At 41.2% G+C, this 27,026-nt stretch overlaps 1 protein-coding gene across 6 annotated transcripts in view; it reads right to left on the reverse strand.

Annotated features, from left to right (window-relative positions):
• The window catches only part of cenpu (centromere protein U), a 33,799-nt gene extending 8,453 nt beyond the window's left edge, over positions 1–25,346 (reverse strand). The window contains exons 1-9 of one of the 6 annotated variants that reach the window (XM_073048115.1): positions 25,208–25,346; positions 24,988–25,105; positions 23,372–23,461; positions 20,438–20,618; positions 14,429–14,585; positions 12,302–12,416; positions 5,657–5,923; positions 4,511–4,631; positions 261–378 (exon numbers count right to left, since the gene is read on the reverse strand). In XM_073048115.1, the coding sequence (XP_072904216.1) occupies positions 261–378; positions 4,511–4,631; positions 5,657–5,923; positions 12,302–12,416; positions 14,429–14,585; positions 20,438–20,618; positions 23,372–23,419 (1,007 nt within the window). In that variant the 5' untranslated portion in view covers positions 23,420–23,461; positions 24,988–25,105; positions 25,208–25,346. The other 5 variants (XM_073048120.1, XM_073048116.1, XM_073048119.1 and 2 more) reach the window with 5 other exon arrangements.
• Positions 25,347–27,026: the final 1,680 nt, after the last annotated feature.

Here is a 27,026-nt window from a genome sequence, read left to right on the forward strand (position 1 = left end):
CCACGCAAGCAAGATTCAACGAGCAATTACAAAAGCAGCAAGATTTCAGAAATGGCAATTTAAAGGAATGTTCATAAAATATGGCTCTTTTGCAGCTCACAGAGGAAGAAATGGCACCTGAAGACACTTCTATTCTTTTACATTATTGGAATATTTAACATCTGAGTAATACATGCATTTATAAGATTCCATTTCCTATAGTAACTCTTTGATATTAATTACTTCTTTAGATATATGTATAATACAAGCCTTAAACTTACTTAAATTCTGTAACAATCTGCTCAAAATCATTGAGAACCACATCCAGTTCAGTGACATCTTTTGATAACCTCTTAACACCTTCAGGGCACCAGATTTTCAGAGATAAAGGTCTGTCTTCTGAAAGGCGAAAAAAATACACATAATTCTCTATTAAAAGTTGATGTTCACTTGTGATGAAGTCAAAGTTTAATTTAAATGAAATTTAAAACTACTTTTTAAAGATTTTTCAATAGCTACTTCCTCCTTAAAATATGCAGGCTTTAAGAGGGAACTGGGCATGCTGTGCCATGTTATTTTCAATTTCTAATAAAGGTGGCAAAACAATTTAAAATATTGCTAAGATACTTAGGCAGAAGTATCTGGCAATCAAGCTGCTTAACCTGTGGAATCTATTGGTAGGATCACACTTGGATGTATATCTATGAAATAGTAATGGATAAAGCAACAAACCTAAAGTGTTAAGAGGTCAGCTCTAACAAAAGAAAACCAACTTCTACGATTTGTAAATGAAAATTTTCACGGAAATCTTTCCCAAGTTATAATTATTTTTCAGGTTAAGGTAAGATGAATCCAAGTTATTACTTCTTTTGCCTTTATCAACATAAAGCCAAGTTACATAAAAATGGAAAGGAATCAGGATGATGAGATAAACATCAACCATCTACTTAGATATAATTTAAATGTTTACTGGGTCAAATATTAGTAGCCCATTGCTCTTTATTGGCTGTGCAAGTACTCCCGGCGCCGACCTGAGCGGCAGCCTTTTCCAGCTGCTCCCGAGATTTGATAAATTGATCATTCTTTTTTAGGTTGTTTCTTTCTTTTTTTTTTAGTCATAGTGTTATGTTTAGTATTTATTTAATATTGAGATGGAGAGAAAGTTGTATTCGAGAAACCAGCTACTTTCACTGAGAAAGGTGCAAGTCAGTGTTGCGCAACAGATCCAGATCCCGAACGAAATTAAACGGAGGTTCCGCGGCTCCAGGGCTGGAAAACTGTGCAGGGATAAGTGGACGGAGATGAAGAAGCGTTATAAACCCGCTGTTCCTTCGGTCATTATGGGGAACGTGAACTCGCTGCCAAATAAATTGGATGAGCTAGCCTCATTAGTAAGGAATGTTAAAGCATACAAGGAATGCAGTTTAATGTGTTTTTCCGAAACATGGCTGACGGCTAACATCCCGGATGTAAATGTAGAATTACCTGGTTTTACTACGGTAAGATTTGACAGAGATGCCAAAAAGTGTGGGAAGAAGAAAGGAGGGGGACTCGCTGTCTACATTAACGTAAGATGGTGTAACCCCGGGCATGTGAGTACAAAGATCTCCGTTTGTGAAACAGATATTGAGCTGATCGCCGTGAGTATGAGGCCATATTACCTGCCTCGAGAATTCGCAAACGTCATTGTGGTGAATGTGTATGTCCCGCCGCGTGCCGACGCAACGGTAGCATGTGAAGTCATCAGCTCCGCTGTTGCTAGGCTTCAGACACAGCACCCTGAGGCACTGGTGATAATTACAGGGGACTTCAACCATGTGACTTTGGACAAGACACTACCTGCTTTCTCCCAGTACGTGGATTGCTACACCAGGGGCAATAGGACTATTGACCTACTGTATGCAAACGTTGAGGAGGCATATAGTGCATCCCCACTGCCTTCATTGGGGAAAGCTGATCACAACCTGGTTTTGTTACAGCCCAGATATAAATCAATTGTGATGAGGCATCCCACTACCACACGCTCTTTTAGGAAGTGGACTCCTGAAGCTGAACAGGCCCTGAGAGACTGCTTCGGTACTACTAACTGGGATGTACTGCAAGGGGGGCTCTGTGGGGGCGTTGAGGAGGTCACTGAATGCACAACGGACTATATTAACTTTTGTGTGGATGCCGTTGTCCCTGTTAGAACTGTTCGCTGCTATCCCAATAATAAGCCCTGGATCACTAGTCACATCAAAGGCCTCCTAAACCAGAAGAAGAGGGCCTTTAAAGATGGTGATCGGTTGGAGCTTAAAAGAGTTCAGAAGGAACTCAGAGTACAGATAAGGGGGGCAAAGGAGCAGTATAGGAGGAAGCTAGAACAAAAGCTGCAGAAAAAAAGCATGAAGGAGGTGTGGGATGGGATGAAGATCATCACCGGATGCGGTGCAAAGCGGGGGGCGAACATAAGTGGAGATGTGGAGAAAGCGAACCAGCTGAACAACTTCTTCAACAGGTTCGACAGCTCAATCTCATCCTCACCGCAGAAATCCACACCAGGCTTACTTCCCTCACAGGAAAATAGCCACTCACAGGAGACCTTGCCCATGCCCAGGATTACGGCTGCACAGGTGGAAGGTCAACTGAGGAAGATCTGTACCAGCAAGGCGGCTGGACCGGATGGAGTTTCCCCACGATTACTGAGGGCCTGTGCGACTGAGCTGGGAGAACCACTACAGCGCATCTTCAACATGAGCCTGGAGCAGAGAAGAGTACCCAGACAGTGGAAAACATCCTGTATTGTCCCAGTACCGAAGAAACCACAACCAAAGGAGTTGAATGACTTCAGACCTGTTGCCTTGACGTCGCACGTGATGAAGACCATGGAGCGGCTGATAATACAGAATCTGAGGCCACAAACCAGGCACGCCCAGGATCCTCTTCAGTTTGCGTATAAGGAGAAGGTGGGAGTGGAGGATGCTATCATGTATTTGCTGCACAAATCACTCTCTCACCTAGATGGGGCCAGTTGTGCTGTGAGGATTACATTCCTTGACTTCTCTAGTGCCTTTAACACCATCCAGCCCAAGATCTTAAGGCACAAACTAACGGAGATGGGAGTAGACTCTCACATGGTGGATTGGATAGTGGACTACTTGACAGATAGACCTCAGTATGTGCGGTTGGAAGACTGTAGGTCTGACACGGTGGTCAGCAGCACAGCAGCGCCGCAGGGAACCGTACTCTCTCCGGTCCTGTTCACCCTGTACACATCAGACTTCCAATATAACTCGGAGTCCTGCCATGTGCAGAAGTTCGCTGATGACACGGCCATAGTGGGGTGTGTCAGGAATGGACAGGAGGAGTATAGGAAACTGATACAGGACTTTGTGATATGGTGCAACTCAAACTACCTGCGTCTCAATATCACCAAGACCAAGGAGATGGTGGTGGACTTTAGGAGATCTAGGCCTCATATGGAGCCAGTGATCATTAATGGAGAATGTGTGGAGCAGGTTAAGACCTACAAGTATCTGGGAGTACAGTTAGACGAGAAGCTAGACTGGACTGCCAACACAGATGCCTTGTGCAGGAAGGCACAGAGTCGACTGTACTTCCTTAGAAGGTTGGCGTCATTCAATGTCTGTAGTGAGATGCTGAAGATGTTCTATAGGTCAGTTGTGGAGAGCGCCCTCTTCTTTGTGGTGGCGTGTTGGGGAGGAAGCATTAAGAAGAGGGACACCTCACGTCTTAATAAGCTGGTAAGGAAGGCGGGCTCTGTCGTGGGCAAAGTACTGGAGAGTTTAACATCGGTAGCTGAGCGAAGGGCGCTGAGTAGGCTACGGTCAATTATGGAAAACTCTGAACATCCTCTGCATAGCACCATCCAGAGACAGAGGAGCAGTTTCAGCGACAGGTTACTATCGATGCAATGCTCCTCTGACAGGATGAAGAGGTCAATACTCCCCAAAGCCATTAGGCTTTACAATTCAACCGCCAGGATTTAAGAACTTTTTAAAAGCTATTATTAATGCTTTTTGAGATAGTGATTTAGATGCATATCATATTTTTTTACTGAGTTAAGTATTGTATGTAATTAGTTTTGCTACAACAAGTGTATGGGACATTGGAAAAAAAGTTGAATTTCCCCATGGGGATGAATAAAGTATCTATCTATCTATCAATACAGGGCTGGATGAGGCCAGTGAGAGCTAAGAAGGGCGATTAAAGAGAGATTAGAAGGTGATAAGTAGAACAAGATGAGGGAGGGCTGATGACAAGAAAAAAAAGATGGGGAGGGTGGGGTAGACCAAAGGGAGGAGAAATCTAGTTGGATAGTTATGTGAATCCCTTCAGGACGAACTTAAATATTCCATTTCAAGCCGCATCTCCAAATTCTGGCTGTGAAGAGAACCATCAAGCCCAACCTATTCTTGATGAAGAATATTTATGATATTTTAATTGTTCTAATAGAGGCTTCACACAGTCATTGTTTCTTGTATTAATCATGTCATTCAGTACATGCATTCTGCATTATTCATATCCTAACCTGGAGTGGCAGGTCTCAGTGCAGACGAATTAGGTGAAGCATCTGATCCAATTGACGTCCTGCCTAAGGTATTCTCTTTGATCTGTCCTGAGGTTTTATCATCATTTCTCACTGAAGTGTCCTGTCACAAAGAGGATTGTTTTTCAGTAAATTATTCATTTTCGGGTAAAGTATCAAAACATTTTACATTTCTAATGTATGTTTAACAAAGTAGAAATAACAAAAGATAATATAGCAGCTGCTGAAACAAAGCAAAGATGGATATGAACAACAGCAATAGTGAATATTTGCCATGACAGAACATGCAAATTGAACTCAACCACAGCCTGTTTCTCCCCCCAAAAATTGACCATTTTTGACAAAACTGTCCTATCCTCCAAATTATCACTTCCTTGCTGGAGTACAAAGTCACATGCAACAGAACTATTCCCAAACCATTAAGTATTACATCAACTATCACAAATCTGTCTGCACCACATTAATCTAAAGACTTGCAGGAATTTTGCCAAACTGATTTGTATTTGCTGCCAGTTACATAAAAATCATTAGTTTCCTGTTCATTATAAAATGAAACAATTAAAATTTAGTTGTTTTTAAATAAGTCATTCAAAAGCCTTATCCTGACATCTATTTCAAGACATAACAAAAGCCAATCACAAAAGCAGAAATATTTTAGCTTTCTCTGCTACAGACAAGCTATTTTGAACAAGTTAATAAAAAATTGAAATCATCAGAAAAAGTACCTATAAATTTAAGCAACATTTTGAATTTTCACAAATGTAAGATCAAAACAGTAGATACTGGAAATCTGAAATTAAAAATGGAAAACGCAGGGAACACTCAGCAGGTTGGGAGCTTGTGTGGAAAGAAACACAACATTTCAGTTCAAAATATAATAAAAGATTTCAGACCTGAAATTATAACTATTTCTCTTTTCTACAAATGCTCCATGATCTGAATGTTTCCAGCATTTACTGGTTCTATTTTGAATTTTCAATTATGTAAGTTATTCTATCATGTCAAAAGACAGCACAGAACAAATTATGATCCAAAAAGTATTTTGTAATTAGCTCATGACACAAGGTTTTTTTCTCTTCATTTTCTTTAGTCTGTCAAAAATATATAAATCCAAAATACCTTCCTTACCATGGGAAGTTCTGTAAGAACAGAGTCCCTTCTAGGATCTGTTAATGTACCTGCTTGCTTCCTTAGTTTTTTTTGCATTGCAGTAGATGCACGAGTATCAGCCAACGGCCTCTTTGTAGCACCAGCAGAAAGAGTCCTCTGCTTAAATCTAGAGTTCCGATCACTAGAACTTTTTCTTGCACTTGTCCACGATAGAGGATCCTTAGACAAACTGGAGAATTTTCTGGCCTGTGATCTTTTTTTCACCATCACCTTCTCAGGCTGTGACTATAAAACAATGGTTTTAGCTAGATGAAGCAATCAAAATTAAGATTTCAGGCATAAGTAATAGTGAATTAAGCATGCTAAGATTTTCTCTCCATTCCCATGGAAGTCCTTTTTTTAAATAACCTTTTTGAGCCTACAACAGGCAGTATGCAAATTTCCATCGGATGCATTCCATTGTATTGCTTAAGAGTGCGAGTCCTGATGAAGATCCTCGGCACATACATAGATGCTTTTATCCCTTTCCATAGATGCTGTCTGATCTGCTCAGTCAGTTACTATACAAATTCCCAACAAGTTTTCTTTGCAGAAGAGGAGGGAATAGAATTAACATATTCACAACAGTTTAACTGCTTCTTAATGTCATCATCCACACTGATGTCGTGGTTTTTCGTGCTTTACAAATGACCAAGAGATGCAGAAGATTCTTCAAGAAGGGTTAAACTTTAATTTGCAAATCAAAGCTGAGACAGTCATTGAGCTAGTCGCTGATTGCCCCCCCCCCCCCCCCCCGGATCCCCGGACACAGCATTTTTTATAGCAATCTCCTGGTCCAGTTGCATTAGCATATGTAATCGATCTATAGTTGCGTATTACACGTACCTCACGTACATCACTGTCCCTATTGTTTCTATCAATTGGCTTAATCATGTTCTAATCTACGTCTCTTAGCTACTTCTCATTAACACATCATTGTCTTCTACATTTTTAGGATATATGCATAGCAAATAGCAAGCTCTTTCTGTAGCTATCTCTCATTAACACACCATTGTCTTCCACATTCTTAATATACATGCATAGCAAATTTCAAAACTGACTTCATAGTTTTGGTAAATTTATACTTTTATACTCCAATACTTAATGTCATCATCCACACTGATGTGTATTGTTTAAGATTGTGAGAAATTGAGTTCTGTTAGTTATTGCTCACTGAAACTGCATTCATCACAGTAACACTTAAAAAGGTGTGATCATCATTACAACTCTGGATATTCATACATGTTTATAATGTAGACACCAATAGAATTCACAAAGATTGCGCATTGGGAGATTGCTGCTCCATGCTTCTAAAATCCCGATGTCAGATTTAGATTCTTCCCTCAGGTACCCTCTCCTGCAACCTATTTAGTTGAGATGAACATAAAACTTAGAACAATACAGTATGGAAAAAGGTCTTCCAACCCATGATATAGTGCTGAACTAATTAAACTAGTAATTAAAAACCTAATTAAACTAATCCCTTCCATCTACACAACGTCCATATCATTCCATTATCTGCACATAGATGCACAGCCTCTTAAATGCCTTTGCTTCAGTATTCACTAAGGAAAAAGATCTTGGCGATTGTAGGGATGACTTACAGAGGATTGAAAAGCTTGAGTATATAGACATTAAGAAAGAGGATGTGCTGGAGATTTTGGAAAGCACAAAGTTGGATAAGTCTCTGGAATCGGATGAGATGTACCCCAGGCTACTGTGGGAGGTGAGGGAGGCTATTTCTGAACATCTGGCAATGACCTTTGCATCATCAATGGGGAGGGGGGATGTTCTGGAGGATTGGTGGTTTGCAGATGTTGTTCCCTTATTCAAGAAAGGGAGTAGGGATAGCCCAGGAAATTATAGGCCAGTGAGTCTTACTTCAGTGGTTGCTAAGTTGATGGAAAAGATCCTGAGAGGCAGGATTTATGAACATTTGGAGAGGCATAATATGATTGGGAATAGTCAGCATGGCTTTGTCAAAGGTAGGTCGTGCCTTATGAGCCTGATTGAATTTTTTGAGGATGTGACTAAACACACTGATGAAGGTAAAGCAGTAGATGTAGTGTATATGGATTTCAGGAAGGCATTTGATAAGGTACCCCATGCAAGACTGATTGAAAAAGTAAGGTGGCATGGGATTCAAGGGGACCTTGCTTTGTGGATCCAGAATTGGCTTGCCCACAGAAGGCAAACAGTGGTTGTAGACGGGTCATATTTTGCATGGAGGTCAGTGATTAGTGGTGTGCCTCAGGAATCTGTTCTGCGACCCCTTCTCTTCATGATTTTTATAAATGACCTGGATGAGGAAGTGGAGGGATGGGTTAGTAAATTTGCTGATGACACAAAGGTTGGCGATGTTGTGGATAGTGTGGAGGGCAGTCAGAGGTTACAGCGAGATATCAATAGGATGCAAAACTGGGCTGAGAAGTGGCAGATGGAATTCGACCCAGATAAGTGTGAGGTGATTCATTTTGGTAGGTGAAATATGATTGCAGAATAAAGTATTAATAGTTAGACTCTTGGCAATGTGGAAGATCAGAGAGATCTTGGGGTCTGAGTCCATAGGACACTCAAAGCAGCTGCGCAGGTTGACTCTGTGGTTAAGAAAACATACATTGCCTTGACCTTCATCAACCTTGGGATTGAGTTTAAGAGCCAAGAGGTAATGTTACAGCTATATAGGACCCTGGTCAGACTTCACTTAGAGTACTGTGCTCAGTTCTGCACACCTCACTACAGGAAGGATATAGAATCTATAGAAAAGGTGCAGAGAAGATTTACAAGGATGTTGCCTGGATTGGGGGGCATGCCTTACGAGAATAGATTGAGTGAACTTGGCCTTTTCTCCTTGGAGCGATGGAGGATGAGAGGTGACCTGATAGAGGTGTACAAGATGATGAGAGGCATTGATCGTGTGGATAGTCAGAGGCCTTTTCCTGGGGCTAAAATGGCTATCTCAAGAGGGCACAGTTTTAAGGTACTTGGAAGTAGGTACAGAGGAGATGTCAGTGTTAAGTTTTTTTTACACAGAGAGTGGTGAGTGCGTGTAATGGGCTGCCGGCGACAGTGGTGGAGGCAGATACAATAAGGTCTTTTAAGAGACTCCTGGATAAGTACATGGAGCTTAGAAAAATAGAGGGCTATGGGAAACACTAAGTAATTTCTAAAGAAAGTATATGTTCAGTGCAGCATTGTGGGCCGAAGGGCCTGTATTGTGCTGTAGTTCTTCTATGTTTCTATGTTTTCACCTTATCAAATGCCGTGCTGACTTTGACTTATTTTATCATTAGTCTCCAAGCACCCCGAAACCTCATTCTTAAATAATAGGCTCTAACACTGAGGCTAACTGGCCTATAATTTCCTTTCTTCTGCCTTCCTCCATTCTTAAAGAGTGGAGTGACATTTCTATTCTTCCAGTCCTCAGGGACCATGCCAGAATCAATGACTTTTGAAAGATCATGACCAATGCATCCATTATCTCTTCAGCTGCCTCTCTCAGGACTCTAGGATGTTGTCCATCTGGTCCAGGTGACTTATCCACCTTAAGTCCTTTGGGTCTGCCTAGCACTTTTTCCTTTGTAATAGCAGTGGCACTCACCCCTGCTCCCTGACATTCTGGCACACTGCTAGTGTCTTCCACAGTGGAAACTGATGCAAAACACCCATTAAGTGCTTCTGCCACTTCATTGTCCCGCATTACTACCTCAGTAACATCATTTTCCAGTAGTCCAACATCAATTCTCACCCCTCCTTTTACTCTTTATATAACTAAACACAAAACTTTTATTGGCTAGTATGCCCTCATATTTTATCTTTTCCTTCTTATAGCTTTTTAGCTGCCTTTCGCTGAATTTTAAAAGCTTCCCACTCATCCAATTTCCCACTCACTTCTGCTACATTATATGCCCTTTCCTTGGTTTTTATGCAGTTCTTAACTTCCCTTGTCAGCATGGCTGCCTACTCCTGCCATTTGAGAACAACTTCTTCTGTGGAACATATCTATCCTGCGCCTTGTAAACTAGTCCCAGAAATTTCAGCCATCTCTGCTCTGTCACCATCCCCAGCAGCATCTTCCTCCAATCCAACCGGGCAATTCTCTGTTATTCCCTTTGTGATACTGATACATGTGAGTTATGCTTCTCCCTCTCAAACTGCAGTATGAATTCAATCATATTATGATCACTGCCTTTTCAGGCTTCCTTTTCATTAAGCTCCCTAATACGATCTGGGTTATTACACAACACTCAATCTAAGATAGCCTTTCCCAAAGTAGGCTCAAGTACAAGCTGCTCTAAAAGGTCACCTCTCAGGCATTCAACAAATTTCCCCTCTTGTGGTCCGACACCAACCTGATTATCCCAACGCCCTTGTATATTGAAGTCCCCTATTACAATTGTATTACAAATTACATACTCTTTCATCTTTCCTAAAATGGGGTGATCAGAAATGAATGACGCAACTAGTTGCACAGAAAGTATGACTGTATCTAAGGTTAGCATTTAACAAAACAAAGCTAAAGTGCCCATATAATTTCCTCTGGATCTTATCCAAAGATTCAGTCATAGAAAACAGAGACACATAATCCTTTAGCCACCATATCTACGCCAACGATCACGTACCCATCTACACTAAATCCTGCTGTGCTTCAGCAGTTCATGTGCTTGTCAAGATATTTCTAAAACTTCAAAGTAAATTTATTATCAAAGTACATATATGTCACTATATACCACCTTGAGATGTATTTTCTTGCAGGCATTCACAGTAAAATACCAAGAAACACAATAGAATCAATAAAAAACTACATACAATAAAGACAAACAACCTATGTGCAAATACAACCAAAAAAAAACTATAAATAAATAATAAGTATTAAGAACATGAAATGAAGAATAATTTAAAGTGAGTCCATAGGTTGTAGAAACAGTTCAGTTGAAGTGAGTGACACGATGCACTCTAGTTCCTGAACCTGATAGATGAAGGGTAATAACTTAATGAACCTGATGGTGTGGGATATGATGCTCCTGTACCTCCTTCCTGATAGCAACAAGAAGAAGAGAACATGGCCTGGATGGTGAAGGTCCTTGATGATGGATGCTGCTTTCCTGTGACAGCATTCCTTGTCGTAAGTACTGTAATAGTATTTGCCTCCTCAAGCAGCCTGTTCCAGATTGCAAGTACCCAACTGATGAAAAAATTCTTCCTCAGATCTCTTCACCTAAATCCTTTGCACTCTGTCCTTAGATACTTCTGCCACATGGAAAAGTTTCATATCATATACGGAATCTCTATTTTGTGTACTTCATATATCTCTATCATATCTCCCCTCCGCCTTCTTTGCTCCAAAAACAAACCAGCTTCTCACAACTAAAACACTCCCTCCCAGACAATATTATGGTGATCTCCTTTGCACCCTGTCCAATGCAAGAAAGTCCATAAGACATAGGAGCAGAATTAAGCCATTCAGCCCATCAGGTCTGCTCCACCATTTATCATGGCTGATCCATTTCCCTCTCAACCCCTTTCTCCTACCTTCTCCTCGTAACCTTTCACACCCAATAACCTGGCCTCCAGAGCCAACTATGGCAACAAATTCCAGACTCACCATCCTTTGGCTAAAGAAATTGCTCCTCACTCCATTCTAAATGAACGTCCCTCTATTCTGAGGCTGTGCCCTCTGGTCCAAGACTCCCCATCATAGGAAACACACTCTCCAAGTCCACTCTATCTAGGCTTTTCAAAATTTGATAGGTTTCAATGAGATCCACCGCATCCTTCAAAATTCCAGCGAGTAAAGGCCCAGAGCCATCAATTGCTCCTCATACTTTTAGCCTTTCATTCCTTGAAGCATTCTTGTGAACCACCTTTGAACCCTCTCCAATGTTAGCACATCCTTTCTTAAATAAGGAGCCCAAAACTACTCTCAATACTCCAAGTGAGGCCTCATCAGTGTCTTATAAAGCCGCAGCATTACATTCTTGTTTTTATGTCCTCTCAAAATGAATGCCTTCTTCACCACCAACTGCAAAATAACCTTTAGGGAGTCCTGCATGAGGACTCCCAAGTCTCTTTGCACCTTGGAGTTTTGAATTTTCTCCCCGCTTAGAAATGTCTATGCTTTTATTCTTTCTACCAAAGTGCATGACCATATACTTCTCGACACTACATTCCATTTGCTACTTTTTTGTCCTTTCTCCTTAACAGATCCAAATTCTTCCGCAGTCTCCCTACTTCCTCAACACTACCCACCTCACCTGCAAACTTGGCCACAAAACCATCAATTCCGTCACCGGAATCACTGACATACAACGCGAAAAGCAGCAGCCCTAACGCTGACACCTACAGAACCCCACTAGTCACTGGCAGCTAATCAGAAAAGGCTCCCTTTATTCCACTCTTTGTCACCTGCCAAAAAACAATTTTCAATCCATCCTAGAATCTTTCCTGTAAGTCCATGGGTTCTGTCTTAAGCAGCTTCATGTGCAGCAGCTTGTCAAAGGAATTCAAAATCAATCCTAGAATTATACTTAGTGGAAAACAAACAGCTAGCTGCAAGACAGCAGATGCTACTAATGCAGTTGATCATGGAAAGTTCAAACCAGACTTGATTTCACAGGAAAGTACCTTTTTAACAGGTTTCAATGTACTCTCACTTGATGCTTCACAGTTGTTAACTTCTGTATCTTTTCCACTTCCTTCTGGTTCCACACCTTCAGATATGTGAGCAGGAACTTCAAGACTACAGATATACAAATAAATGGAATCAATGGGGAGAGGAGCATCAAAGCTTGAAGAGAACAGTCCAAATGGTATTAAGGTTTCTCACAGACTGGTGCATTGATAATATACTGAATAAATTAGATCTGAAATTTCAGATAATACAGTTACTGGTAACAGTATTGTGAGTACTCCCATATCAAGGACTGCATAGTTTAAGGAGGCAGCTCAGCAAATGCAATTATGGATGGGCAATAAAATAATGACTCAACATATAAAGTCACATCCCTTGAATGAATTTAAAAATGCCTCAATCACATTACTTAGATGAAGTAATTGACAGCTTCTCTACATAACTAGAAAATGAATAACATTTTTTTCTTCATCCACTTCTCTTTACAACCATTCACATGGCTTGTATAAGCATGCTCTCAAATGCTCTAGTTTTTGAAAACTGACAACAGGAGCATAAAGATTAAAAAATCAACATAGAACTACCTGAAATCCGAACAGAGCTGGGAATATACTTCTGAACATGAAAGAAACTGATCTAATAATTGGGGAAAGAGCATAAATAGAAACCTTGAAGAGGTGAGCTGAATCTATTTAAGGAACTTACTGGCTAGAGGAGTAGCAGAACTTATATACCATTTTCAGTTTTATTTTAGATTTACAGCAAGCTTTTAACATCAAAAAAATGCCAAATTGTTTTATAAACAGAGATACAAAAAAACAGACACCACGCAAACAGGAAGATGGAAAGGCCTGAGATCTTTAAAAATTCAGTATGCTAAGAGGGACTTTACCAAACTGACCAAAGGCTCTATCCATCATGAAGAATAAGGAAAACTGCCCAAAATGTTCAAATCTGAAACAGAGTATTTTGGAGGTGATATCTGAAGAGGAAAAGGCTGTCGAGGTAAGTTGAGGAAAGAAGATTCACGGCCTGATAGAAGTAACTATGGATTGTAAACTGATTTACATGGATTTAGTGCAAGCCAGCAAGACCTGAAATAGGTAGTTACAGTTTAGCAGGGTACAAGATACTCACAGCAGAATATTGGACACAGAGCTTATGAAGAATAGAAGATGACAGGATGGAAAGGAGAGCACTGAAACAGATGGACCTGGAGACAATGAAGGTGGTATTTGTGATTAACTGTCAGAAAGTCAAGGTAGGAATTAAAACTGATAATATAATAAAGATGAAAAAAGGAGGCAGTGTTGGATGTGTTGAGCTTAAAGATCAAAGTGGAAAAAACACTAAAGGTTATGAATTATGTGATTCAGGCCAACAAATGGAATGTGTGCCAGACGAGTCAACAGCTTCAGCCTTCCCAAAATGGATGAAATTAAATATCAGTTAAGATCTGCTGACACACTGGCAAAACCAAGAAATACATTGGTCTGTATAGTATATATCGGCATTCCCCAATTCCCTAGCTGCACTATTTCTAAAATTACTAAACATCCACAACAGCAAGCTATTCAGCAAGAATCACAAATAGAAATAATGGTTGACTCAGTGTACCAAGCCAAAATGTGATGCCCTCACTTCTGCCTCAACTAATTCAGGAAAGACTAAAAAATGCCTCTTAAAAAAGGAAGTTTGAGACAGAAAAACTAAGTAACCAACTAAAACATTACCATCAACACACACAAAATGCTGGTGGAACACAGCAGGCCAGGCAGCATCTATAAGGAGAAGCACTGTCGACGTTTCGGGCCAAGACCCAAGATCTCTCCTTAGGTCTCTCTCGACAGTGCTTCTCCTTATAGATGCTGCCTGGCCTGCTGTGTACCACCAGCATTTTGTGTGTGTTGTTTGAATTTCCAGCATCTGCAGATTTCCTCATGTTTGCTCTTTAAAAAATTACCATATTATCTCTAGTTTTAATCTCTATTTATGAGTTTTAATCTCTATTTTAGTACTGTGCCAATAGTTTTCAAAATAATGCTGAAGTCTGACATTTTAAGCAATTCTACTCTGTTCTGAGAAGAGAAACAAAGAAATTCATCCAGCTTCAACTTTACCGTTTTTCCTTCCTGATTTTTCCACCCTGAGGTGCAGAGTGCCATGTAGGCTCCTTATGCATATTACTCCATGCAAGATCTTCATCCCTTTTTTCGTTTCCTTCATCATTCAGTTCTAAATCACCAGAAAACACTGCTGTGCTGTGCAATGGGTGATCTACGTACAAACAAAAAGTTAAAGACAATTAAGTAATTAGGGAACATTTTTGTGAGGTAAATAACAATATTAAATGATTAATAAATTTTCTCAAACTATTTATTTGAAGCACAGCTGAAAACCAGCTATGGTCCAATCTTCAGGCTAAGGCAAGAAATACTTAATGAGTGAATCAGAATCTGGTTTATTATCACTGGCGTGCAACGTGAAATTTGTTAACTTAGCAGCAGCAGTACAATATATCCTCTTCAGTTTGCGTATAAGGAGAAGGTGGGAGTGGAGGATGCTATCATGTATTTGCTGCACAAATCACTCTCTCACCTAGATGGGGCCAGTTGTGCTGTGAGGATTACATTCCTTGACTTCTCTAGTGCCTTTAACACCATCCAGCCCAAGATCTTAAGGCACAAACTAACGGAGATGGGAGTAGACTCTCACATGGTGGATTGGATAGTGGACTACTTGACAGATAGACCTCAGTATGTGCGGTTGGGAGACTGTAGGTCTGACACGGTGGTCAGCAGCGCCGCAGGGAACCGTACTCTCTCCGGTCCTGTTCACCCTGTACACATCAGACTTCCAATATAACTCGGAGTCCTGCCATGTGCAGAAGTTCGCTGATGACACGGCCATAGTGGGGTGTGTCAGGAATGGACAGGAGGAGTATAGGAAACTGATACAGGACTTTGTGATATGGTGCAACTCAAACTACCTGCGTCTCAATATCACCAAGACCAAGGAGATGGTGGTGGACTTTAGGAGATCTAGGCCTCATATGGAGCCAGTGATCATTAATGGAGAATGTGTGGAGCAGGTTAAGACCTACAAGTATCTGGGAGTACAGTTAGACGAGAAGCTAGACTGGACTGCCAACACAGATGCCTTGTGCAGGAAGGCACAGAGTCGACTGTACTTCCTTAGAAGGTTGGCGTCATTCAATGTCTGTAGTGAGATGCTGAAGATTTTCTATAGGTCAGTTGTGGAGAGCGCCCTCTTCTTTGTGGTGGCGTGTTGGGGAGGAAGCATTAAGAAGAGGGACGCCTCACGTCTTAATAAGCTGGTAAGGAAGGCGGGCTCTGTCGTGGGCAAAGTACTGGAGAGTTTAACATCGGTAGCTGAGCGAAGGGCGCTGAGTAGGCTACGGTCAATTATGGAAAACTCTGAACATCCTCTACATAGCACCATCCAGAGACAGAGAAGCAGTTTCAGCGACAGGTTACTATCGATGCAATGCTCCTCTGACAGGATGAAGAGGTCAATACTCCCCAATGCCATTAGGCTTTACAATTCAACCGCCAGGACTTAAGAACTTTTTAAAAGCTATTATTAATGCTGTTTGAGATAGTGATTTAGATGCATATCATATTTTTTTACTGAGTTAAGTATTGTATGTTATTAGTTTTGCTACAATAAGTGTGAATTTCCCCATGGGGATGAATAAAGTATCTATCTATCTATATAACGTAGAAGAAAAAAAGCAAACTAAAGTAATAATAAACAACTAAATCAATGACAGTATACGTATATTAAATAGATTAAAAATTGTGCAATAAACATAAATACTATATATTTTAAAAATGAGGTCATGTCTAAGGGTTCAATGTCCATTTAAGAATCGGATGGCAGAGGGGAAGAAGGTGAATTAACCCATAAAACAAAATATGACTGAGTTCTAATACTGCAGTATGTCCATTTGCCAAGTGTGATCAGAAAAAAATACTTGAAGACATCTACAAGCCTGTGAATTCAACATCAATACAGTTCACATTGCCATCCAGAGACACAATAGACTTTTATACACAATGGACATTTCTCCCCCTCTCCAACATATCATACATGTTTTCAGAAGCACTGTAACATAATATAAAACAACAATAAGCTTGCAGACAAGGACAATCCAGATTCAGTCATTCTTTTGTATAACTGTAAACATCTGTGCAGAAAGAGTTAACAGATCTGGTGAAAGGCCCTTGGCCTGAAACATCTCCAAAAAATTACTACCTGATTTGCTTAACAGCAGCAAATACGCAAGAGACAGGCCTCCAAACCCACGCCTCAAGTCTTGGCTCCACACTCTCAGCCATTGGGCCTCCAGCCTTCAACCTCCAGTCCCCGGCCCACTGTCACAGATATTGGGCTTCTGACCTCTATACATTCAACCTGGGTATTACTAGTATCTATTATCGCAAACCTTCCACCGCGTAGCACTCCAACCTGGACTACAAACTCCAGCTCCTGCCCCTGACTGTTCACTTACTGCCGCTGACCTCCAACTTTCTCATCCCCACCACTAAACTCTAACCTGACCCCTAATTCCACACATTGTCCTCTAAACCATTCGTATGAACCTAAATAGAAAATCAATTAAGTCTGTCTGTGACACGACATCGCCAGACATCGCAGCTCAGTGTCATCTTGATTGGAATTGTGACTCCCAAGCACTTATATAAATTTAAACCCTCATTTTGTTATATTCTTAAATATTTATCTAGAATTCCCTGTTGTTTGCCTTAAGTGCAGAAGCTCTGTGAAATCTATCAAAACTTTATGATGTATGTCAATGATTTGGACTATGGGATGAATTGATTTGTGGCTAAATTTGGCGATGATACAAAGATAGGTGGAGGAGTAGGTAGTGTTGAGGAAACAGAGAGCCTGCAGAGAGATTTAGATAGTTTAGGGGAATGGGAAAAGAAGTGGCAAATGAAATACAATGTTGGAAGGTGTATGGTCATGCACTTTGGTGGAAGAAATAAACAGGCAGACTATTACTTAGATGGGAAATAATTCAAAATGTAGAGATGCAAAGGGACTCGGAAGTCCTTGTGCAGGATACCCTAAAGATTAACCTCGTGGTGGAGAAGGCGAATGCAATGTTGGCATTCATTTCTAGAGGTACAGAATATAAGAGCAGGGATGTGATGTTGAGGCTCTATAAGGCACTCGTGAGACCACACTTGGAATATTGTGTGCAGTTTTGGGCTCCTTATTTTAGAAAGGATTTTCTGATTTTGGAGAAGATTCACAAGAATGATTCCAGGAATGAAAGGATTACCATAAAAGGAACATCTGGCAACTCCTGTGCTATATTCCCTGGAGTTCAGGAGAATGAGGGTGGATCTCATAGAAACACTCCTTATGTTAAAAAGCCTGAACAGATTAGATATGGCAAAGTTATTTCCCATGGTAGGGGAGTTTAGGACAAGAGGGCACGACTTCAGGATTGAAGGACGATCATTTACAACAGGGATGAAGAGAAATTACTTGAGTCAGAGGGTGGTAAATCTAGGAATTTGTTGCCACAAGCAGCTGTGGAGACCAAGTCATTGGGTGTATTTAAGGCAGAGACTGATTAGACAGGGCATCAAAGGGTATGGGGAGAAGGCAGGAGAGTTAGGATGACTGGAAGAATTGGATCAGATTGAATAGCAGAGCAGACTCGATGGGCCGAATGGCCTACTTCTGTTCCTACATCTTATGGTCTTGTGGTCTTAAAACTTCAGTTAAGACCTCTATTAAGTCCATTACTATATCTCAATTCTTGTGTTCTTTTGAATTTACATGTTGATACAACTTAGGAAGTCTTACCTGTTTTCATCAGAAATCAATTAAATATTAAGACTGTAAGTCATAGGAGCAGAACTAGGCCATTCAGCCCATCGAGTCTGCCCCATCATTGCATCATCATTGATCCAAGATCCCATATACCTGCCTTCTCGTCACATCCTTTGATGCCCTGACTGATTAGGAAATGATCAACTTCCACCTTAAATATACCCATGGACTTGGCCTCCATCGCAGTCTGGGGCACAGCATTCCAGATTTACTACTCTCTGGCTAAAAAAATTCCTCTTTACCTCTGTTCTAAAGGGTTTCCCCTCAATTTTGAGGCTGTGCCCTCTAGTTCTGGACACCCAGACCATAGGAAATATTCTCTCCATATCCACCCTATCTAGTCCTTTCAATATTTGGTAGGTTGCAATGAGAATCCCCCGCATTCTTCTAAATTCCAGTGAGTACAGGCCCAAAGCTGCCAAATGATCTTCATATGTTAACCCTTCATTCCCGGAATCATTCTTGTGAACCTCCTCTAGACTCTCTCCAATGACAACACATCCCCTCTGAGATATGGGGCCCAAAACTATTGACAATACACCAAGTGTGGCCTCACTAGTGTCTTATAAAGGTTCCACATTATCTCCTTGCTTTTATATTCTATTACCCTTGAAATAAATGCCAACATTGCATTTGCCTTCTTTACCACAGACTCAACCTGTAAATTATCCTTCTAGGAGCCTTGCATGAGGACTCTTAAGTCCATTTGATGTTTGAACCATCTCCCTACTGAGATAATATTCCACACTATTCTTCCTTTTACCAGAATGCATTATCATACATTTCCCAATACTGTATTCCATCTGCCACTTTTTTGCCCATTCTTCCAATTTGTTCAAGTCCTGCTGCAATCACATTGCTTCCTCAGCACTACTTATCTCTCCACCTATCTTCGTATCATCCGCAAACTTTGCCACAAAGCCATCAATTCCATTACCTCAATCATTAAGAAACAATGCGTAAAGCAGCGGTCCCAATACTGACCCCTGAGGAACACCACAAATCACCAGAAGCCAACTAGAAAAGGTTCCTTTTATCTCCATTCACTACCTCCTGCCTGTCAGCCATTCTTCTAACCATGCCAGTATCTTTCCTGTAACGCCATGGGATTTTATCCTTAATACTAGACTTCAATACTTTCCCAACCACTGATGTTACACTAACTGGTCTATAATTTCCTTTCTTTTGCCTTCCTCACTTCTTAAAGAGTGGAATGACATTTGCAATCTTCCAGTCCTCTGGGACCACGCCAGAATCAAGTGATTCTTTAAAGATCATGACCAATGCATTCATTAAATAGAAGAGAGCTTTAAGCAACTGGAACCTTTATGTCAAATAGTAAGATAAGTTCTAAACAAAACCTCATTCACTTTAAAGCAGCCTTATTAAGAGAATTTTAGTTACAGAAAACACTCAAATTATTTTTTAAAATGTCTGGCGACATCTTGTGTTCAGTAAGGCATTTGCAAGCAATCCTCATTACACTGAAAAACTGCATAAAGCACTCTTGTAGCGGCTTATCTAACAAACCAATGTCACTACTGGCGACCCCGACCAATCGCACCTCCGATCAATCTGATAATAATGTTCCAAAAGTCAAAGAACTGTATTCGATCCTTTATTAGCATTTAGCAAAACATACAGTCTTGAAGGGATGCAATTCAGCGAAATTAAGCATAACTAAGTGGTGAACAAAAGATATGACATCCATCGGTCCCCAGCTTCAAACTGTGCAGAACAAAGCACAAATATGCAACTTATTCCCTTCACGTTTACCATGCCCCCATTTATGTTATAAAAGTGCAACACAGAATAGAATGCAGATAGAAAACAGGTGCATGGCTCCTACAACTCTAATCCAACATTTTCTTTAAAAAATTAGAATAATCTAGAAGAAATATAAGGTTTGCTCATTCAAAGAAATCAATTCCAAATTAATTGCCTGTACAATAGTTAAAATTAGGACCAGACATTCTGCTATGGACAAACTTGGCAGCATTTGTTTCAAATACTTAAGTGATCAACTCGTGGGCTAGTAAAACAACCAAAAGTGTCCAATTAATTCCATAAACAGTAAACGTATCTGTCAACAAATGCTCTGCAGTGATCTATATTATATTTCTGAGACACCAGGTGCCCAGGTCAATGGGAGTACTGTATCTAAGCAGCAGCACATTTTGTACATCACTGCACAAGCCAACTCAACAACATTTGATTTCTAACCATTAACAACTTACCATAATATTCATTTTGTAAATCATCATACTGGCTTTCTGAATTTTTTAAAATGCTGGATAGGTTTGGGGAAAAATATGGATGCTTTTGACTGGATGATTTGTCTTGATTTTTATTAACAGGAGTCTGTCTGTGTTTTGTTTGATTTTGTCCACCTTTTTTAGCTCTTGCAGCCTTAGAACCCTGAATAAGAGAAAAAGGTCAGAAATAACGACACTTTCAATGTTAAAGTGGTATACAGCAACAATTTTTTGAAAATAAATCATCAGCAGCACAGAGGGCTTGACAACTTATTTTATTAATCCCACAGATTGGTTTTATGCTTCCTAAAGTCAATCATTCTACCTCTCAATAGACACTAAAATTGTTATACCTGCAAATCCTTCAGATTGAAGTTATTGGCAAGCAAAATATGAACTCAACATTCGGGCAAGGGCAATGAATCACTTATTTGCCATCAGTGTCCTATTTTGAATTACTGCCTGGATATCATGTAAATTTTTCAAAGTTTAAGTTATTTTTCTCATACCCAAAGTTTTTGAAATAGCTTTAACATATTACTCTGGCTTTCAGAGTAGTTTTATTATGGCTGATCCTTTATAAAGAGAGGGTTCAGAAAAAAATACAGATGTAAAAACTGGAGTGGCAAAGAGGAAGTAAACTGGGAAAACTGGCAGCAAGAATCATGCAACAAAGAAAATTTTACAAAAGGTTAGTAAAAACTCTGGCCATTTGATAACACAAAATAAGTTCTGGTTTTAACAGCCTGGTTAACATTTCCCTAGTAATTTGCAAACCCAATTGGTGCTGCACAGCTGATCAATTTCATGTAGGAAAAATTTGGCCAGCTATGAGATGTGCTGATTAGAAGAAATAATAAAAAAGGCCTTTATACAGCCCTGTTCTGGAAATCCCCAAGGCCAATGAAGTATTTCCAAAATACACTCAATGATGCGTGGCAGCCAATTTGTACACAGCAAGCTCCCAGAAGCAATGTTATGATGACCAATAAAACTTATTTTTAAACTAAATACTGGAAATCTGAACAAATCAAGTAACATCAATAAACAGTAAATGTACTGGGTCAAAGTTTTTTTTCTTCTTCGCCAAAGATGCTATTTGTTCTGTACCTTTTCAATGTTTCCAGCACAAACTATGTGTTAAGCCCAGAGTCAAATTATAAAAAGTAGATAACTGTTAAATTTTTTTTTAATTATCTAATGCTTTCCCAGTGTATATGACAAATAAACTCTTCTTGGGCTTCCAGCCAGGTACAAGTATTGATTTTAAACTGTCATTTCCATGACAAATTCTGCCATCTTCATCAGGGATGAAGATGGCCACTTGCAAAAGTAATGTTCTGCTTTTGCTGATTTCTCCAGGTAACCCAAACAGATACTCCTCCTGAGCTCCCTGATGCAGGTTTCCACCATGCATCCCATCTGGCCGAGCTGAGTCCTAGGTCATCTTTGACCCACAGAAACCATGATTTTTTTCCTTAGGGTTTGTGGATGGTAATAATATAGCATTTCTTCAGGATCCTGACAATCCTTCCAGAAACTGTGGAAATATAGTGAGGGAAGGTGGTAGCAACAGACTCCTCCTTGTTGTTAGGTTGACCTGGGACTCAGGACAGCTGGCATTTACAGGATTCCCTGTGAATGTGGAGCAGCATTTATCAGCCAAACCTAATGAAGATGGTAGAGTTTGTCATCGAAACATCGATTAAAATCGATACCTGTATCCAAATGAAAGTCTGAGAAGTTCATTCATGTTAACTATTTAGATTACAAATCATGTGGAAGGAATTTTGGAAGAGAATAATTTCCAGAAAGCAGAGTGAAAGGTTCTTTACTAAAATCAGAGTGGGAAATCACAAAGCTATAACAATTTAGAAGATTGAGGGGGAATCTTATTGAAACGTATATAATTCTAAAGGGATTGGACAGGCTAGATGCAGGAAGATTGTTTCCGATGTTGGGGAAGTCCAGAACGAGGCGTCACAGTTTAAGGATAAAGGGGAAGCCTTTTAGGACTGAGATGAGGAAAAACTTCTTCACACAGAGAGTGGTGAATCTGTGGAATTCTCTGCCACAGGAAACAGTTGAGGCCGGTTCATTGGCTATATTTAAGAGGAAGTTAGATATGGCCCTTGTGGCTAAAGGGATCAGGGGGTATGGAGAGAAAGCAGGTACAGGTTTCTGAGTGGGATGATCAGCCATGATCATACTGAATGGTGGTGCAGGCTCGAAGGGCCAAATGGCCTACTCCTGCACCTATTTTCTATGTTTCTAATGTTGAGCTTAACAAACCTTCAAACACAAAAACAAAAGGAAAACACAAGAATACAGGAGCAGCAGTAGCCCTTAAACCTGCCTCATCATTCTATATGATTATGGATGATTACATACATGAAATTTTAAAACAAATACTATGACTATAGCAACTGACAGTACTTTTATTTGACATATATACATGATTAACTGGAGCTCAAGCATAGTGCATAGAGAAGGCATAGACAGAAAGGATATAAACACAGTCTGAAGAAAGGGAAGCATCAGCAAGAGGGAATGTCTGTATAGTTGTGGGAAATACAAACTTCATAAAATAATTCCAGCTTTTAAAAAAAAGACTACTATCCCAAATTATCTGTATGTCAAAAGCTAATTTTACATTTCCTTTAACACCGAATATTAATAGAAATTCATTGTAATAACTGTTGATAATCACAAATGCTGCATATGGTGCCAGATTTAAATATGAATTGAACAATGTACGTACTTGCGCATTTCAATACCATAGAAATTATTGTATATTTGATGGGTCAATGTTAAATGTTATTCTATCTGGCACCAAGACAACAAAGGAAGAATTTAAAATACAGCACATAACAGGTTGCACGTTTACAGCACCTCAAGCCTTTAGGTTTGCATTACCTGCAAATTAGATCTTTTTGAAGTTGAAGCAACTTTTTGTTTTCTCATTATTGCTTATCTCAGATGCTTTTTTTTTACATCAAACAATATCTATACAAAGTAAACAAAAAAGGGTCAAGCCTTGATGCAGATTTCCAAAAATCACTAAAATTAAAGTTGTTAATGTTAACTAGACAGATGAGAAATGACATGAAATAACTTCCTAGCTCAGACTATGAACACAGAAAATTAACTCAAAATTTCTCTCTCATGCATATGCACGCACAGTCATGGAATTGGAGATGACACCTGTCAGCAAGTCTTTCTTCCCACAGAAGATTCCATAATGTTGAGATCAAACTGATAAAACATTTCAGTCTCAAGAACAACACTTAGTGGAATAGCTTTTTTGCTAACGAGCGAACAAAAATTTGCCACCTTGGTGGATAGAAAAAATTTGAGGAGACCAATTCCAAAGAAATGCAAGAAAGATATCAAATATATCGAGCTAACATGGAACAAAAACCATCTGACGCTTTAAGCCTTCAACATCATTCATTGTGGATAATCTCTACCTCAGCGCCATGTTTCAGCACTATTCCCACATCTTACAATTCCCTCAATATACTCAGAAATATGTCCATCATTGTTTTGAATGAATTCAGTGACAAAATCTCACAGCACTCTGGGTTAGAGATTCAAATGTTCTCTTACTGTTACTCACAAAATGCTGGCAGAACACAGCAGGCTAGGCAGCATCTATAGGGAGAAGCACTGTCGACGTTTCGGGTCGAGACCCTTCATCAGGACTGTCCTTACGGGCCTGACGAAGGGTCTCGGCCCGAAACGTCGACAGCGCTTCTCCCTATAGATGCTGCCTGGCCTGCTGTGTTCCACCAGCATTTTGTGTGTGTTGTTTGAATTTCCAACATCTGCAGATTTCCTCGTGTTTGCTCTTACTGTTACTGTTTGTGATATCTTTGGCCCTAGCTCTGTATCTACAAAACTTCAACTTCATTCAGGAGGCAAAGGGTCGGAATAAAGGGACTCAATCAGGTCAGACCTCAGCCTCCTCTACAAACCAAGCTTCTCCACTCCCTCCATATAACAGAAGCTCTGTCTCAAGCAGCATCCCGGTGAACGGCGACACAAGTGAAGACAGCTGCTGGAATCTAGAGCAAAGACGAATGACATTCTCAAGTAACTCGGCGGGTCCTCGGTGAGGGAAAATGGGGCAGTTGACGTTTCTGATCAAGACCCTCCTGTACTGAGGTCCTGGCGAATCTCTCTGCAACCTTGAGCACCTTTCAGCGTTGTTCCACAGGTATACATTCCCACCATCGCTATCGCCTGGTCCTCGTACGCCTACATTCCCATACACCGAGCCCAACACTTTACCTTCCGTGGGGAAGCGCCGGCAGCCCGGACAGCGCTCACCCGCCAAGCGGCACGGCCTCGCTGCCCCCGCGGCTCCGGGCAGCGCTCACCCGCCAAGCGGCACGGCCTCGCTGTCCCCGCGGCTCCGGGCAGCGCTCACCCGCCAAGCGGCACGGCCTCGCTGTCCCCGCGGCTCCGGGCAGCGCTCACCCGCCAAGCGGCACGGCCTCGCTGTCCCCGCGGCTCCGGGCAGCGCTCACCCGCCAAGCGGCACGGCCTCGCTGTCCCCGCGGCTTTTCGGCGTCCGCTCCCCGCCAAGCGGCACGGCCTCGCTGTCCCCGCGGCTCCGGGCAGCGCTCACCCGCCAAGCGGCACGGCCTCGCTGTCCCCGCGGCTTTTCGGCGTCCGCTCCCCGCCAAGCGGCACGGCCTCGCTGTCCCCGCGGCTTTTCGGCGTCCGCTCCCCGCCAAGCGGCACGGCCTCGCTGTCCCCGCGGCTTTTCGGCGTCCGCTCACCCGCCAAGCGGCCACACTCGGCTTAAGGAGATTAAAAAGAGTTCTGAATATTTTGGTACTTTCTACAGTCTCCCCTATTTTAAATCAAGAACATATTGGACCCTTTAGCGACTCCTGTGTCCGGGAGGATCAAATGCATCTCGAGCATTTCAAATTTATCCAAACAACGCACGCAAAATGCTGGTGGAACACAGCAGGCCAGGCAGCATCTATAGGGAGAAGCACTGTCGACGTTTCGGGCCGAGACCCTTCATCAGGACAAGTGTTTGCTCAAATTTATCCAGATCATTTACAATGCACTGTCCATCTCCAATGGCCCAATAAAAGGAGTTTTCTTAGAGCACCATGTTATGAAGGTACACTAATGTTACTTTGGGGGGAGTCTGAGGGTCCAGACCCAGTGCCGGTTGAAGACACGCATATATATTTCCTCATCGGGCTGGTTTAAAGTTTATTATCAGAGTACATAACACATCACCACATACAGACAGACAGACATACATTATTGATCCCGAGGGAAATTGGGTTTTGTTAGAGCCGCACCAACCAAGAATAGTGAAGAAATATAGCAATATGAAACCATAAATAATTAAATAATAAGTTATTCATGCCAAGTGGAAATAAGTCCAGGACCAGCCTATTGGCACAGGGTGTCTGACACTCCGAGGGAGAAGTTGTAAAGTTTCATGGCCACAGGTAGGAATGACTTCCTATGACACTCAGTGTTACATCTCGGTGGAATGAATCTCTGGCTGAATGTACTCCTGTCCCTAACCAGTACATTATGGAGTGGATGGGAGTCATTGTCCAAGATGGCATGCAACTTGGACAGCATCCTCCTTTCAGACACCACCGTCAGAGAGTCCAGTTCCACCCCCACAACATCAGTGGCCTTACGAATGAGTTTGTTGATTCTGTTGGTGTCTGCTACCCTCAGCCTGCTGCCCCAGCACACAACAACAAACATGATGGCACTGGCCACCACAGCCTCATAGAACATCCTCAGCATCGTCCGGCAGATGTTGCTCTGACCTTTCTTGTAGACAGCCTCAGTGTTCTTTGACCAGTCCAGTTTATTGTCCATTCATATCCCCAGGTATTTGTAATCCTCCACTATGTCCACACTGACCCCTTGGATGGAAACAGGGGTCATCGGTGCCTTAGCCCTCCTCAGGTCCACCACCAGCTCCTTAGTCTTTTTCACATTAAGCTGCAGATGATTCTGCTCGCACAATGTGACAAAATTTCCCACCGTCACCCTGTACTCAGCCTCATCTCCCTTGCTGATGCATCCAACTATGGCAGAGTCATCAGAAAACTTCTGAAGATGGCAAGACTCTGTGTTGTAGCTGAAGCCCGAGGTGTAGATGGTGAAGAGAAAGGCTGACAGCCCTGAGATTCTTTTTTCTGTGGCCATACTTAACAAATCTATAAAACAGTAACTGTAAGCAGGATCAGTGGACAACAAACTGTGCAAATGCAGTTATAAATAAATAGCAATAAGTAACAAGCATAAAATAATAAAATAAAAGAGTCCTTGAATGAGTATAGTAATTTTCCCTTTTGTTCAAGAGCCAGATGGTTGAGGGGTAGTAACCGTTCTTGAGCCTGGTGGTGTGAGTCCTGAGACACTTATACCCTTCTACCTGAGAGCAGCAGCAAGAAAAGAGCATGTCCTGGGTGGCAGGATCTTTGATGCTGCTTTCTTACGTTTCATGTAGATGTGCTCAATGGTTGGGAAGGTTTTACCCATGATGAACTGGGCTGAATCTGTTGTGTTCTTT

This window comes from Hemitrygon akajei, chromosome 6, assembly GCF_048418815.1.
Source record: "Hemitrygon akajei chromosome 6, sHemAka1.3, whole genome shotgun sequence".
Taxonomy (NCBI): Eukaryota; Metazoa; Chordata; class Chondrichthyes; order Myliobatiformes; family Dasyatidae; genus Hemitrygon; species Hemitrygon akajei.